This window comes from Chelmon rostratus, chromosome 14, assembly GCF_017976325.1.
Source record: "Chelmon rostratus isolate fCheRos1 chromosome 14, fCheRos1.pri, whole genome shotgun sequence".
NCBI classification, from domain to species: domain Eukaryota; kingdom Metazoa; phylum Chordata; class Actinopteri; order Chaetodontiformes; family Chaetodontidae; genus Chelmon; species Chelmon rostratus.
Genome location: NC_055671.1, coordinates 21,022,330 through 21,038,143, shown reverse-complemented (window position 1 = coordinate 21,038,143; position 15,814 = coordinate 21,022,330). Strand labels below are relative to the sequence as shown.

General features: G+C 42.1%; 1 protein-coding gene across 2 annotated transcripts in view; it reads right to left on the bottom strand.

Moving 5' to 3' along the window:
* Positions 1 to 2,818: 2,818 nt before the first annotated feature.
* Positions 2,819 to 15,814, bottom strand: part of dbn1 (drebrin 1) — a 114,256-nt gene continuing 101,260 nt past the window's right edge. Inside the window, exons 8-15 of one of the 2 annotated variants that reach the window (XM_041952651.1) lie at positions 15,437 to 15,494; positions 13,781 to 13,837; positions 12,907 to 13,021; positions 10,347 to 10,475; positions 5,140 to 5,265; positions 4,546 to 5,033; positions 4,360 to 4,459; positions 2,819 to 3,663 (exon numbers count right to left, since the gene is read on the bottom strand). In XM_041952651.1, coding sequence (XP_041808585.1) covers positions 3,608 to 3,663; positions 4,360 to 4,459; positions 4,546 to 5,033; positions 5,140 to 5,265; positions 10,347 to 10,475; positions 12,907 to 13,021; positions 13,781 to 13,837; positions 15,437 to 15,494 — 1,129 coding nt within the window. In that variant the 3' untranslated portion in view covers positions 2,819 to 3,607. The remainder of the gene's footprint in view (positions 3,664 to 4,359; positions 4,460 to 4,545; positions 5,034 to 5,139; positions 5,266 to 10,346; positions 10,476 to 12,906; positions 13,022 to 13,780; positions 13,838 to 15,436; positions 15,495 to 15,814) is intronic. The other variant, XM_041952652.1, reaches the window with a different exon arrangement.

Here is a 15,814-nt window from a genome sequence, read left to right as displayed (position 1 = left end):
TGCTTTGTTGAAGTCAGAATTCATTCATATCCAGATAAACATGCTTGTTTTTATTCTGGTTGCACATCTTTCCAAAATAACTGTGTGTTCTTTGACACGAGATATTTCTACTTGTGAAAAGTGAAAATTTCCTGTTTTGTTGACCTATTTTAAGTAATGGTTCCCCCATTTTATTCCTTTTTCTCTTGTTTTTGCGAGCTGAGTTGTTGCAGTGCTCCTGTAGATCAAAATGGAGCTTTTTGTCCATCAAACTAAATGTCATAACGTCAGAGAAATCCTGGAGGAAAAGCTACAAGAAATAACTTGCAGTAAAAATAAAATGAACGCTTAAAGATAAATATACAGGCACTGTAAATATATTTACTCATATGCTGCTGAAACACTATTTAATCTTGATATCTCAACACTTTTCAACCACATTTAGTCCAGATTTAACCTCCATATCAAGATTAATCTGCAGATCACAACATAAATCCTCACAGGGCGACACAGTTATGAATGATGAGACAAAAATGGCAAAATAAAATGAAGAGTTGCATATTTATTCACTAATTAAGCCTCATTTTACAGGATTTAATATGATTAACTGAATGTCGGATGTGAGCACGTCCTCTTCGAGTCCCCCTGATCATGTGGGAGGTGTAAATCAAACCGGGTCCCACACCAGGATCAGCTGGTGTGTGAACGAACGAGCCAAATAATCTGCAGACATGTTTGAGAAGCTGAACTCTTGCTGTCGGGTGAACACACACAGTATCCAGGTGCTCTACACACACACAGGTGTTATTATTGCCTAGGAGTTTTTATTTTCTACAGGAATTTACAGCAAAAAAAGACTAACACTGTCGTCGCTAATATCCAAAAAGGTCCTGAAAATCAATTCTAGCACACTTTTTGACAGGTATTAAAAACACACACACACCTCCCGTCTCAGCCCGCCCCGCCTCTCACTACAGTTTCCAGGGCAACTAAATATCACATCAATAAAAAGTAAAAAATGAAACACATATGGTGCTTTTTGCATTGGCACAGAACAAAAGCAGGCAGCAGGCGTGGGTCAGAGACTTTTAAAGAATCGTTTTTGGTGTTTTGAGCTGCGTGGAGAACCGGGAAGGTTTTCAAATATATTCCTGAAAGAATGCTGGAACTGTTCTGCTGTCTTCTCCATCACACCTGCACAGATGTTTGTAACTGCATTTTAAAATACCTAGACTGAGCACAAGCATCAGCTGCTTAGACTTCAGCTTCTGCTCATCAGCATCTCTTGATTTCACTCTAACAGACCTCCACCCTGCAGAACTTGTTGACTTCAGCCTGTTTGGGTGCTGCAGTGGATATACTGGAGGTCTGGTCGACTGCATATGGAAATAATGACCACAGAGCTCCTTAAAAACACAGAGAAAGTCACCCTCTGATGGTGGCGTTCCTTCAAACAGTTGCTTCTGGTCAAAGCAGAAGAGGCTGAGATATGCTAAGTTTTGGTCAAAGGTCACACATGTTGATTTAAAGGTTACTGATTGCTGTAATCAACCTGCATCAAAACAAATTCAGCTTCAGACAAATTAAGCAGGAATCTTCCAATATTAAAGCATTTGCACAACTGAAGAATATAATAGTTTTAAGATGCACTTAAAAACGTATAAAACCTGTAATTTAAGTAAAAACAGCAAAACCCCACTTAAAAAAATACTCCACTTAATCTATTAGAAGGACTGAAGTAGTACTTGTAGTGGTACTTAAAGTACAAAAAGTAAAAAAAGAAAATGGCTGTCATGTGTTGATAATTAGGTTTTTAGGTTATTGTGGATGATGCATTCATGTGTATTTTACTTTTGTCGTATATGTATCATATCTCACGAATTGATTATGTGTTTTGAATGTAAAATCTGAATCTAAAAGTGACTACAGCTGTCAGATGTAGTGGAGTAGAAGCATAAAGTGGTATTAAATTAAAAGTACAGTGGTTCAGTCAGTGCACTGGTCCCTCATATGAGCTCCAAAAACACTGGATCCTACATTTCCCATAATGCAACTCAGCCTTTTGCTAGATGTTTCTTGCCTGGTAAACAAAACCTTTTGCAATTATTTTCTAACAGTGAGCGCACAGTTATGAGCTTTGTATCTGTTTCCTTCCTCGCAGGTTTCTACAGTTCTGCTCTGCAGACCGTGTGCAGCTCAGGATCTATAATTAAAGTTAACACGGTCATTTTTAACGATCAGATCAGCAGAGAAGTCATGAATCTGGTTCTCCAAGCAGATTAAAACAACGACAAAAACAAGATTTGCGAGCATTGTGTGACCCAAGTTTGCTTCCAGTGGTTTCATTCCAACTTCCCTCTGTCATCCAGGATCAAACATCTGCAGCTTCTGTCCGGTTGGGACAGCAACTGGCGGAAATAAACATTAACATTCGCATTTTTAAACCTCCCTGACTCTGAAGAGGAACTGTGCCGGCTGCTGTCCAAAAATGAAGGACCTGGTGGGAATTTGTCATTTTTAGCCTTTGGAGAAATTTCAGAAGAATAAGAACCATACAAAGGATTCATTGTGTTTTATACTGTGCACAGGCTGAAGGAGGCTTCATGTTCATCACCACAAAGCCGAACTCTCCTAAAAAACTGTTAACACTTGGAAAAATATCTACAGTATATTCATCTAGATTAGATGCAAAAAAATGTTTTTTTTTTGCTCGTGTAAATATATAAGTCGGGTAAAAATGATGAATCTTATGGAAGCAGAGGGGAGGGCTGATTGAGGAGCTGCAGTTCATCCACGAGGAGGCAAGAAGAAGAAATAAAAGCGCAGTGAAAAAAGCAACCAGATTTACAAGCCATTTAATCTTGAATTCAGTCTTAAAATCATACAAAAGGAGTGAAAAAGGTCAAAAAGGAGCCAAAATTTGACTTGTGTCAGGAAATTCATGTTGAGATTAGATTTGATTTCCACAGAGTCCCATCAGCTGTTTGTGAAAGATGTTCAGATACACCGGAATAAATAGAATATTTCACCTTTTTCCAATAAAGTGAGGGCTAAAGACAAGATTAACTGACTTGCAGAGGTGAATATTTTGGGAGGAAGGCGGAAGGAGGGAGGAGAGAGAGAGGTAAGAAAAGAGACAGAGAGTGAAGATATACATGGCAGCTGTAATGATTAGTTTATAGGGTGTTATTAAAGCACTACAGACTAGATGTGTCGGCTGCCTGCCACACACTGGGCTTCATTGTCTCTAATATGCAGCAGTGCGCTACGTTAATGTGTAATAAATCATTTACACAAACAAAGTCCCCCGCTCCCAGCTATTACATGTGCATAGCAAAAAAAAAAAAAGAAAAAGAAAAAATAAATAAAATAACAAACACACAGAAAAAAACCCATAACTGAGCCTTCAAACCAGCTTTAACGATAACTCAAACCCTTTTATCGGTGGCTACTGTTTTCTTTCCCTCTAAAAGATAATACAGAAGTAGTTTCGATGCAAGATTTGTTATTATTATTACTTTTTTTTTTTTGCTTGTTTGTGTTTTGTTTTTTAGAAAAAAAAATCTGTTTCTTCATGAAGCGCACTTCCTACTTCCTCTTGGTCCGTTGGTGGGGTCTGATTGGCCGCTTAGTCGTCGTCATCGTCGACCACGGGGTCCGTGTCCCAGCACGTAATGTCAATCTCTGCACACGCAAACACACACACACACACGTTTGTTGACTTCATTTATTCTATAGAAGACGTTATTGATTTCTAGTGTGCTAATATGTTTGACTATTTCTGTTATTTTGTCCACCCACATTCATAAAAATGGTGGACACAATACAGTGCAACAGCACCACAAACCTCAGCCTTCAATGTTGCTGCCAAAGGTGACACTTCACCTGAAAACCCTCCAAAATAAAACACCTGCATGTTGTAACTCCATAACATTTAAGTCTGAACACCCAACTTGGATTTGTTGAGTATTACCTTCATAGTGAATTCTGTATTTTTAACCCTTATATACTGTAATGTAGTGCTTCTTGTGGATTTTTCACAATAAGATAAGATAAACTTTATTAATCCCCAGCTGGGGAAATTTAGTGTTACCTGCAGCAGCAATTGTATAGCACAATAATAAGTGCTTAAAAGCAGCAGAGTGGTGAGTATGACTTGACCCTGTGGCACTGATGGAAATACAGAAGTGCTGTGGAAATGTGCATTACACTGAATTTATCAAGACCACAGGCAAACATGGAGGAAGTGTTAATAATGCAGAGTTTGCATTAACTTGAACAAGAGGCATAAATAATGAATGATATGCTCAAAATAAAAAGGTCTGGTGTTGAGGTAAACTATGAAAGACTTTACAGCAATTTTCTTCCCAAGTATCTCACCTGGTGGCTTGTTATAAAAGACCGGTGCAGGTTTAGCTGAAGACTCCTCTGATTGGCCAAATTCTTCCTCCTGTGATTGGCTGAAATAGCCCTCACTCGCCTGTTCAGAGAGAAAACAACTATTAACAGACAAAAAGAGAGGAAACTTGCTTCTGAATCCACAGCAGCTGCATTAACCTGTCTGACCTGAGTCCCTTCTTTCAGCAGCATCTCCCCATTGGTCATCAGCAGCTGTCCGTCATCCAGCTCCTGCCTCTCCCCGGATGCATGCTGCAGTGCATGCTGGTAGCTGAGGGTCATCTGGTCCGAGGCCGTCACGTCCACCAGACTGGTGGGGTCGTCCTCGGCGCCGGTGCCCGAGCAGAAAGTCCCGTCCATCATCTCGTCGAAGCTGAGGAGGGGCTGAGGCTTGCCGCTGGCGGCGGCGGTGCTGGGCGGGACGTCAGTGCCGGGGACGTCACCCATCAGGTCCGCCAGATCGGAGGACTGGGAGGACTGGGTGGGGTTGGGAGGAGGGCCGGAGCTGCTGTCCCACAGGTCAACTAGGCTGTCTGTCCCGGACTCCCACACAGAGAAGTTGGCGGAGTTGCGGGCCTGCGGGGCGACGCTCTGCACAGGCTTGGTGGGTGTCGACTCCTGGACCGACGGTTTCTGCTCCTGCTTTGGCACCGAATCTGATGGAGGAAACAAGCAAACGCCGATTTAATAACAATGAATGTTTTATCTTAACTCTCCCCCTGACTGATGTGGCGAAGACACAGATTTCACTTTCACTCTCACCCCACTCGTCTCTGCAGTCCTCCTCCTCGTCTCTGAAGTCCTCTTTGATGGGCGTAGTGACTATTTTAGGAATGGGCGACACGGCGGCCACGCTGCGCTCTGTGCTCACTTCATCGTCATCGTCCCCTATAGGGACAACATCGAAAAGGTACAGACACAACGTCTTCACCAAAATCCCCCCAGAACAACAGAATTACACTTATTAATCACATGTGTTGAACTAACACAGAAGGTTGCTGCTTAGCTGAAAGGTCACAACTATAATAACGGACGCCAATCTGTTCTTAAGAGGGGGTTTTCCTCTTCGAATGTATCCTGACTCAAATGCTGATAGGAGGTCTGATTTTCTAGCCTCTTCGGTCACATCCTGTGTTACTTCAACATGACAGTGCATAAGATTACAGCCATCACATCACTTCTGCTGTCAGACGACCAACAAACACACAGAGACGGTCCAGACCTCTGAACCGCCGCTCACAGCTCACATCACCAAGCTGTGTCAGACAGACTATTTGAACGTTATACCTTTATTTTTAGCCACACTAGCAGCTTGGCTGTCATGATGGCAATGTCAGTCTGCAAGATTTGTCACTTTGGTCCAGAATGAAATATTATATCTAATTGAGATGTTCCTGCTCCCCAGTGGATGAATCCGAATGACTTTGGTGAGCCACTGACTTTTCATCTAGCGCCACCATCAGGCTAAAATCAAACATTTCTCCAATGATTTGGTTCAAGACGAAATACCTGCAAGAGGAATGACATTTCCATCAGCCTCAGCTGTAATTTGTGTTTAGTGCTAATTTGCAAGTGTAAACATGCTGACATTTTACTTCAGCATGTTAGCATTTAGCACAAAGTATAACTGTGTCTGAGTACGGCCTCACAGAGCCGCTAGCATGGCTGTAAACTCTTGGCTTTGTTTCATTATCTAATCTGGTTTGACTGACGTTTGTTTGAATATTACGAGACAGTGCCTGGAAGCGAACGCCACATGCCAAACATGTGAGAGTTGGCAACCCTGTCTCTGAACTGCAGTGCTAGACACTGAACTGTCATGTGACACTATAGCACACATTGGACATGCCGGATTGACAAAAGAAGTAGCGGCCAGGAGAGCTGAAGCAAATCAGATCTGGTTAATAGTAGAGTGGAATATTCCAACAAGGATCTCATGCAAGTTGTCACTAAAACCAAGACACCATCAATATAATCCAGTAAGCCATGAAACAATCATCGGATTCAACATTCATTTCTCAGCCAGCAATGTGTTCGATCACATTGTGGGTGAGTCACATTCACAATGCTGACGCCACATCCAGGAATACAACCCGTTATGACAAACACCAACACAGCGTCAGTCACGGTCATGAGAATCACTTCCACCACGAAAGCGTCACTGTCTCTCAGATGTTGGATGATTTCATGCTTGCTGAAGTCAGACGTCCTGTTCTGAGACGTCCCAGAGGACACGGACACAATAAAGCACAGATGAAGAACGACAGAGTCACTTTGACTGGAAACAAATGGCTGTTAAAATGACAAATCACATCCAGCTCAGCGGGGTCGTGCATGGGTGGGTTCTCCAATTCACCTGGGGGGTCAGAAACTGATGATGGAAATCAGTTTAGAAAATTGTCAATAAGCTTTTATATTAAAGGACTGAATTTAGAGAGGACTGTCTTTGTTGTCAGCTGTCACTCAAGAAAGGGATGAACTGGTTCTTTGCCCACCCAGCATAATATCTGCCATTACTGCAGCTACAGACATGCAATAACACCCACTGCAGCCAATAAAGGTGGTCTGAATGATTTCGCCCAGTCACTACATTATTGCTGACCACTTTCCAAAGAATCTTGTTTTTGAAGTCTTGATTCACCCAAAACAACATTTTCTACGCCAGTGCCATGCAGATAGTGTTTTTATTTTATTTCATTTTATTTTTGTCCAGGTTTTGAGGTATTTGCCTCTGAGATTTCTGCATCAGTGCTTGGTCACAATGGCGATGAACGGATTTTTGCTTGAGCTGCTCCCAGCATTGATTGAACTGACATGGAACTGACCCCGTTACTCTGGACAATCCACAATAAAGTGATCTGTCATTTTAAAGGTTGTGAAAAATCCATAATTCATCTCCACTGTATTAGTGTGCAGGCAGAAATCTCAGAGAAAGATATCTCAAAACCTGGACAAATAAACCAAATCTATATGCACGGACAGATATCACAGATACCTTTTTTTGAAACAAATGAACATTTAATCATTTAGTCTGCTTGATGTTTTGTTAAAGTTCACAGTTTTCGTTGGTTCTGCAGTTGTGAGAAAAACAGTTTGAAAAACAGCAAATATTTCAATGCAAAAAAAAACAAGCGCTTTTTGATTGTCTGCCGGCTGATTTGTAAAGTCCTGGAGAATGCTTCTTGAAGGAAGGTGAGTCTAGCTAAAAAACATAACGTGCTCTAGAGGTTGGTCTGCAGTGATGTCAGGTGTTTGATCCTTGTTTTTAATGGGTTAAAACCATAGACTGTATAAAGGAGGTGGACGTAGCCACTGTGTTTTCAGGCCTCGAGTCTGGCATTTCTTGGCTTTTTGGAGCCAGAAGTGACCACATTTTGACGAGAGGATGGAGCTGGGGAGGATTGCTACGCCTCTACGTCAGTTGCCAGGCTACCATGGCAGCATCTTGTCAATCACAAGGTAGCCACGCCCAAAAACATACCCTGCTTTGTTGTCTATTTTACTCTAAATGGGACCATAATTTACAAAATGGACATTATGCTGCATTGAAGCAGACTTGAAAGCAGAGGTTGAGACCATAAACTCAGTATTTTCTCATAAGCTTACATAAAATCAGACTTCTTTTTGTATCCAGGAGAGTCGCCCCCTGCTGGCCATTAGAAAGAATGCAGGTTTAAGGCACTTGAGACGTGAAAGCTACGTCCACTGATCATACAGTCTATATCGAAAACATCTACAATCACCAGAATGGTCTTTAACAGAACAACAACTAGATCAACTGAGCTCAATCCTCGATCCACATTCAGTCAAAGCCCGACAGACAGCGGTGGCGACTGACGGACGGCTCGACAACGTCACACACACACATTCACACACAGACACTCACAGGTTGGTCAGTCCGTCAGGATTAAAGCAGCAGGAGGAGTGTGTGTTTGAATGTTTGTGTGCAAGGAGGCGATGTCGTCCAGGATCAGAGGCGAGAGAAGAAGAGGGAGGTGAAAGAAAACCAGTGAGATTCGGCAGTTAAAGCAACAGCCTCGTTATCCCTGAGAGAAGTCACCTAGACGCTAATTCAAACCATAAAACATCCGAAAAAAAAACCCCACAAACATTCACAAAAATAATTTAACATCAGCAGCTGACTGGACGACATCTAAAGGATGGAGACTGAGGGGACGACAGACTCGACATCTATCACACAAACCGACAAACAGCTTTCTGGTTTACAGCCATAAAAGGATATTTTATTGTCTGTTAGCAGTTAGTGAAGCGTTGGTGTTAGCCTGCTAGCCCAATGGGAAAGTTGCAAGTGCACAAGCTCAAACGATAGCTAGCATCCATGCTAGAACTACATGGAAAGGTCTTTTTGCTCACACACAACATAGGCCAGTGTTTAGTTGTCTTTTCTGACTCGACATTTAAGTTTGATGAAGATGAAAGCTACTGCTAAATGCTAAATCAATCGCCAATCAATCCCATGAGAAGACCAAAACCAACAACAAGTCAGTCCGCCTGTCAGGAGGAAATAGTGCATTTGTTGGGAACTATTTTCAGTGGCGGAGTTATTCACATTTGGTGCTCTCGTGAGTATTTGGGGCACGGGACGGTGTGTGTGTCTGTGGGCCTGAGCCAAAATCAACTACAGTGTGTGTGTTCATGGTAATGAAGGAACATGTTTAGTCATGTTTATCATGTTCATAGTTTTGGACAATCATGGACAGTGGCGTGCACAGACTTTTTGAAGGGCAGGGGCGAAAAGGACTTCACTTTAGCACGCGTTTTGGTGTCCAAGAGGGCACTTTAGCACGCGTTTTTCAACAATTGGGCCCCCTCTGTGCACGCCACTGACCATGGAGCTCAGAGGCATCGGGCTTTGATACACACATAACACTTGTTAGTAGAAACGTTCAGTGTTGGTTTGAGTCTTTTTATGAGAATTTTAAAATGAGAATCAGTTTCTTTAGATTGTAAAGAAGTCGGGGGGAGATGAAAGCTGTCGGGAACGGAGGGCAGGGTTCGGGGGGTAAACCTGGCAGGAGAAGGTGATTTTGAGGGTTGGTGCGCAGATGTGTGGCTTGTCAAAGCGTGTATGTGCTCAGTGGAGTGGATTATGAAATGAAGTACTAAAACTGACATGCTAAAAAATGCATGTGGGCTGAAAAACCTAATCACTCATGTAAATTTTTGACGTTTTGTTTGGTTAAATTTTATACTGGAAAACAAAATTTAGTGTAAATGATAGAGTCTGATCTGATCTGAGCTAGCAGCTAGTCTCTGTTAGAGGTGGAAATACATGTCACACTGATTCCTGATTAACCGAAATGCAGTTTAATTGTAACTTTCATGTCCTAAATTCAAAGTGAAAAGTTTACAGACTTTCTGTGGAGGTTTATCTGGACTCTAGTATCCTGATGCGATCCGATTTTGCCTTTTTCTGGTTGTGTTTGTGAATGTAAACATTTATCCTGGTTTTGTAAATCTGTATTAGACCTTATTCTGGTTTTGATAAAGAACGGGCCTCAAAAAAGAACATTATTCTAAACCTCTCTTACTTTTTTCTCTGAGGTTTGATCGTCTGAATGTTGATTCATCAAACCTTTTTAACTGCAGTCTTGTTATGATTCTTTCATGAGATTATTATTCATCAGATATTAATAGAATCATGTTTACAAGAATAATAATAACAAGATTACTTATATTTCATGTCAACATGGAGTCCAGAACATGATCAAAACCAGAATAAGACTCAAAATTGGGAAATCAGTGTGCATGTAAATGTACTCCTTGTCTTAATTGCTCACATTTTGAATTCACATGCAGCTTCTCCCTCCATTACTGTCACTACATCTTTGCTACTTCAGCATATTTGTGGAGCGGGGGGTCTGTGCCTGGCGAGAGATGTTCGACCAAGCTGCTGGTGTCCATCGGCCTTCTTCCTCTGCTGTTCATTGGTTATGTGCTGTACCTACCGGCTGCAGCGGCGGGCTGCGTCCGTGCGTGTGGCGGGGTGCGGAGGGGCGACGCGCCCCGCGGTGGGGGGGTCGGACTGGGGCTGCTGGGACTGTGCTGCTGCCTCAAGAATGGGCTGTCCAAGCGGCCTGGCGGTCGGGGGCGACACACAGCCACACACAGCCGAACACGGAGATTCAAACACACAAACACAAACATGTAACAAAAGACACGAGGCGACGCAGCAGGACAGAGAGATGTGGACGAGACGGGGGGACAAGACGGACAAAAAGCAAGAGAGGGAGGGAGAGTGGAGGGAAGGAGGGAGAGGTCAGAGTCAACACACAAGAAGTTCAACCCCAGAGGAAAAAGAAGCAAAGAGGATTGCGGGAAAGGCAGAGACTCCCGTGGAAACCCATGAAGAAGAAAGAGACACGTGGAGGAGGAAATGAAAGTGTCCACAAAATGGAGGAATCAGAGATGACAAAGAGAGGAGGAGCGGGCGAATAAATAAACCAAGAAGTGAGTGAAATAAGAAGGAATGAGGATGGTGAACACAAATGAGAGCAGAGGTGGCAGAAGAAACCCAGGCAAGGAGAGAGGAAAGACAGAAAGAAAGGAAAAAAAAAGAAGAAGAGAGGGAAGGAAAAGTGGTTAGTGTGGCTTTAAACACACTGACTGAGAGCATGCAGTTAGGCAGAAATGAAATGCTGACGGAGTTCGTTGGTTTTTATCCACAGGTGTCTAATTTCACGTTCCTGTTCCTTTGAACCAGTGAATTCATGTTTCTGAGTAATGAATCCCAGAAAAGCAAACATCATTTTGAGTCTCTGGAAATGAAATAAATGTCAAGTGTTTGTACGACACGAATCTCCTGCTTCTGACGAAATTATGTTACAAAATAACAGCAGCCCAGCAAAAAAATTTAATCTCTGGTTAATGCACTAGCAATATTTTAAAATCACAATGTGCACTTCTATCTTTACAATAAAGAGCAGTGGACTTTACTGTCTAACGTTCAATTCATGCATGTTTTATTTTTTAAATTAACTGGGTTTTTTTGCATTGCCGGGTGAAGGATGAGCCTGGTTCAACTTCTTTGGTGGATGTGTTGCCTTAAGGCAGCTTGTATATAATAGAGAAGTGATTTCTTGCTCAGCTTCATCTACTGTCCACAGTAGAGGTTAAAACTCCAGCACGTATATAGAACAACTGGAGCCTGAAAGGCAAAACCCAGGGTACAAAATGAAATGCATAGCTCTTACTACTGCTCATAAAGCTCACTGAGTGCACATCTGGATTATACAGCTGGACAGTCTGAGGACACTGCTTGACTTTAGAGAGAAATTCATCATGAAACTGCAAAAGTGGAGGGACACATAAATGAGGGGGGACATGTTCCACCCGTCCGCAGTGGAAATTACTCCCTCGCCATCGAGCTTATGACAAACACTAACGCTGCAGACGAACAACGTACAACGACAAAATGTGCAAATTAAAGTCAAAATCACACCAAACAGCAAGGCTCAACAGCAGCCGTCTGACAGTGAGAGAAGAGATTGTCTGGCGGTTTCATATTGTGGACTCATTCCAGCGAGAGAAGACCTGAACTCTTCCCCCTCGGCCATTAATTCTTTTTCAAACACCTTTCGCGATGCATGATAAATCTCTGAAAATGAAACATTTAAGTTCTGGTTCCAAGGAAGCAGCAGCTGAGCAGATGTTGAACGTGATTAATGTCATGTTGACATGTAATGATTCAGTTTCATGAAGCCTCACCCCCCCGCCCACCCACTGCCTCCCTTCATCCTCCACTCCTGGAGTCTCCATCATCTCTCCATCACACTCAACCAGAACAGGAAACTGAGGCTTTCTGTACTTTCAGCTGGACATCAGTGGCCAGAGGTGGAGAGTAATGGACATGTACTCAAGTACTGCAATTTTCAGGTACTTCAGCCGCTCATTTCTATCTCAATGCCACTTTTTACTTCTACTCTACTACGATTCAGAGATATTAAACCAGTGGTTGCCAACTGGCCTGAACCAGCTATCTGCATATAAAGTAGTAAAAAATAACCTTGAGCAGCTGCAACTGTTGGAGGCAGATGTTTTCTTTCCAAAGTCTTGTTTGCGTCACAACTTAATCTGCAAGAATTTTAAAGTAAAAATGTGCAACTCTGTGACGGCGCCTTAAAAAACAACAGTAATAAGGCAGGAATGGGTGAACCTGAAATATGCTTTTAAAAATCATTGTACTTTTTGAGTAGAAGTAAAAAACTCATGTTTGTTTTCTGCTGAGGTGTCTGTGCCATTAGAAGGTTTCCTGTCCTGTTTTCAAAGCTTTCTTCAGACTGTGGATGGAAAGATGAACCCAGCGTTCCTGCTCTGGAGTTAATCTCTCTGCTTATCTGATGGTCCCACATACATTTTAGCATAAAGCTCTTAATGATGACAGCCTCGAGTTCACTCACAGTTAGTCCTCCCTGCTGTTGTCTGGTCTTTAAAAAAAGCCTTGCTTGTTTTTCTAATTCTACAGAGAATAAACTGAGAAGATAGTCAGCTGAGTTGTGGAGAGTTTACCGGTCCTGTGGACGGAGACGGGCGAGGTGTCCACGCTGATGGTCATGGCTCTCTCCTTCTGCTTGAAAAACTCTCTCGGGTTTCCTGACCGCTGAGCGATGATGGCCTTCGCTTCCTGGAAACACACAAACACACACATAGATAAATATAAGCTAAACAGCAGTCTGAATTATGTTGACAAGAAACAGAAAATAAACACAACTTTAAAATTATTTATTAAGCTTTTTTTTTTTCTTCTTCATCTTCTTGTCTTGGAAAATGTTCAGAACTTACTGAAAAAAGGTGATTTCACCCACTATTAAACTTTTCTAATGCGAAACTTCAAAACTCACATCATGTTCAAAATAGAGTCATTTTATCCTTTATAAGACTAAAAGTTCTCTCAAGTGTGAATAAACAACAATGAAAATGATGATGTTTTCTTAAGTGGAGTCGAAAGCTTGAGTCTGGAGTAACTTTGCTCTTGTTTGCAGTGAATATCAGCGGACCTCCTGGTTTTATCCTTCAGCTGTGCACACAAAGCCATCATCCATCTGTTCCTGCTTAAAGCGCTGCAGCAGCAGGTACGTTCCTGTCTGTGGGGTGAGGATTTGTTTACAGCTGCTTTGATCAGTTCAGAGTCCCTCTTTATTTTCTCTAATGACCAGATTGATCTAATAAAACAGTTTTGCCTCACAGGGTTAAAACTGGAAAATTCCAGTTCCTCAAACTGTATTTTCTTTTTCCAATCAGCACTCCTGAAACCCCTTTTTATAAATATGTTTGTGTGCTGTTCTTCAGCTATTTGAACTCCATTTCATTTAATTTCTCTGACTTTTACATGAAGCAGCTTGCAGGTTTTTCTTTTCTTGACTTTTCGCTCTGAATGACTCACCTCCACCTCAGACTCCTTCTTGTCCAAGTTGAGGTCCTCGATGCTCGGCACTGCTGCCTGCAGAGGAGAAGAATACAGGTGAAAACAAACTTCCTGCAAAATAGTCATTTGAGGATTTGAAAGTAAATGAGGGGAAAAGATGCACTAAAAGTCCAGAATCTCTAAAGGAAGCGACCACACGACGCCACCAGCGAGGGGCGACAGAGTTTGTCTCAGCTGTAGTCTTGATGTACCAAAGATTAATTCATAAATCTGTTGAAGCTGCATTTAGCTTTCAGCCTTTCTGAGAGCATGTTATTAGACTCATTTAAGACATTTTTAGTACCACAAAGAAAGCAATTTAATACCCATTCCACGATCGTACCAGCCAAAGTATAAAAGCTGGAAACTATTATTATATTACATTCTTTCAATACTACCCAGCAGTGTTTGACAACGATTTCTAATGACATAATTACTTGAAACGACCTGGATGAATGGGTGGATTAATCATTTGAAAATGTGAAAACATTTGTTCATTGAAAGTTTTTGCTAAACTCTTCACTCGGGCTTTACGAGACAATGCAGCTGCAGCAGTGACATTTACAGAGTTTCAGTCAAACTCTCAGGGTTAAACAGCCTCCAGCAGCACAATCCACCCTCAGTTCAGTGTGCAACATCTCCCTCCTGCATTTTTTAACTCACATTACTGCCTACAGACGACCAGAGAAATAGACTTTTGTGAAGGCCTAAAGCTTCTAAAGCCTTAAATGTAATGCTTACTAAGATCAGAGCTGCAGATACTGTGTTAAAAGAACTTCTAAGACAGCTGCATATGAATGACAAACAGTTCCATGTAGCAGACAAAGAGGTATAAAGGTGTTTAATATCAGTTAGAGACTCTGCTGTCTGGGTGGTTGCAGGATCACGGGTCCTCTGGGTTTTGTTATTTGGAGAAGCAGCTCAGTTGTTTCTTCCCACCTCCATCATTAACGAACGATGCAACATAGCTGCTGTGTATGGACTCAGCACCCGGACGGAGTGTAAGATGTTCAGCAGATTATCTGAAGCATCACAGCTGTGCTACGACGCAGCAGGCAGCTGATAACAGGATGTTCTCATAGTTTTATGTGTGCTTGTGAAAATAAATCACACACACACACACACACATACACTGAATAAACTGTCACTGCCAGACTTTGAACTTCTATGAGGCACACACAGTGTATAATCACTCTCTTCAAAAACAAACCCCACTGTCTCACAAATTGATTTCATTTTTGTGTCGCAGCGTGACTCCGGCACCAAAACCAGAGGCGTGCAAACGACGCCTTCATGGTCGTTTGGGAAAGGGAAGTGATGGTTTTGATGGGCAGAGGGAGCAGAAAAGACACCTGGACAACATTTCTAACACAAAGAAGTGAGTCTCCAGGAGTGATGTGTTTCACTTCCTCTGCAGTCACTTAGAAAGTGCACTAAGGGACGGGTGTTGTAAATAAGCTGTGGCTATGAATGAAGATATGTGATAGAAGAGGAACAGGATGAACACTGATGTCTCAATTGTACTTAAATTGTTTTGAAAACTGCATGTTTCAGTGCAATGACTAACATATCTAGCCCTTACCTTACTCTCTTTAATATCAGTTGTATGTATTGAGATCACAAACTGAAACTTACGATGCTGATCTGGTTCCGCAACCTCTCTCTGGCCTCTTCCTCCTCCTGCAGCTTCCTCCTGTTCTCACACACATAAACACACGTGTCAGATGATACTTTACACTCCTGAAACCTGGAAACATACCTGACTGTTCTCTTAAATTTCTATGTTTTCCCCAACGCAATGATGAAGAGCTTCTGAGCGTCAGCAGTCCATGCTGCTTCGAACTAAACTTTCATATGCAAATACCTATAAGCTGTGATTTAAACATTAATACTCATTTTACATCAAATGTCACTCAGCAAAGAACGCTAGTGTTCACGATAAAAGCAAAAACGCAATAAAAACTTCAGTAAAACATGGAGTTTTTGGTTCCTCCTGCAGGATCTGGAGCTCCT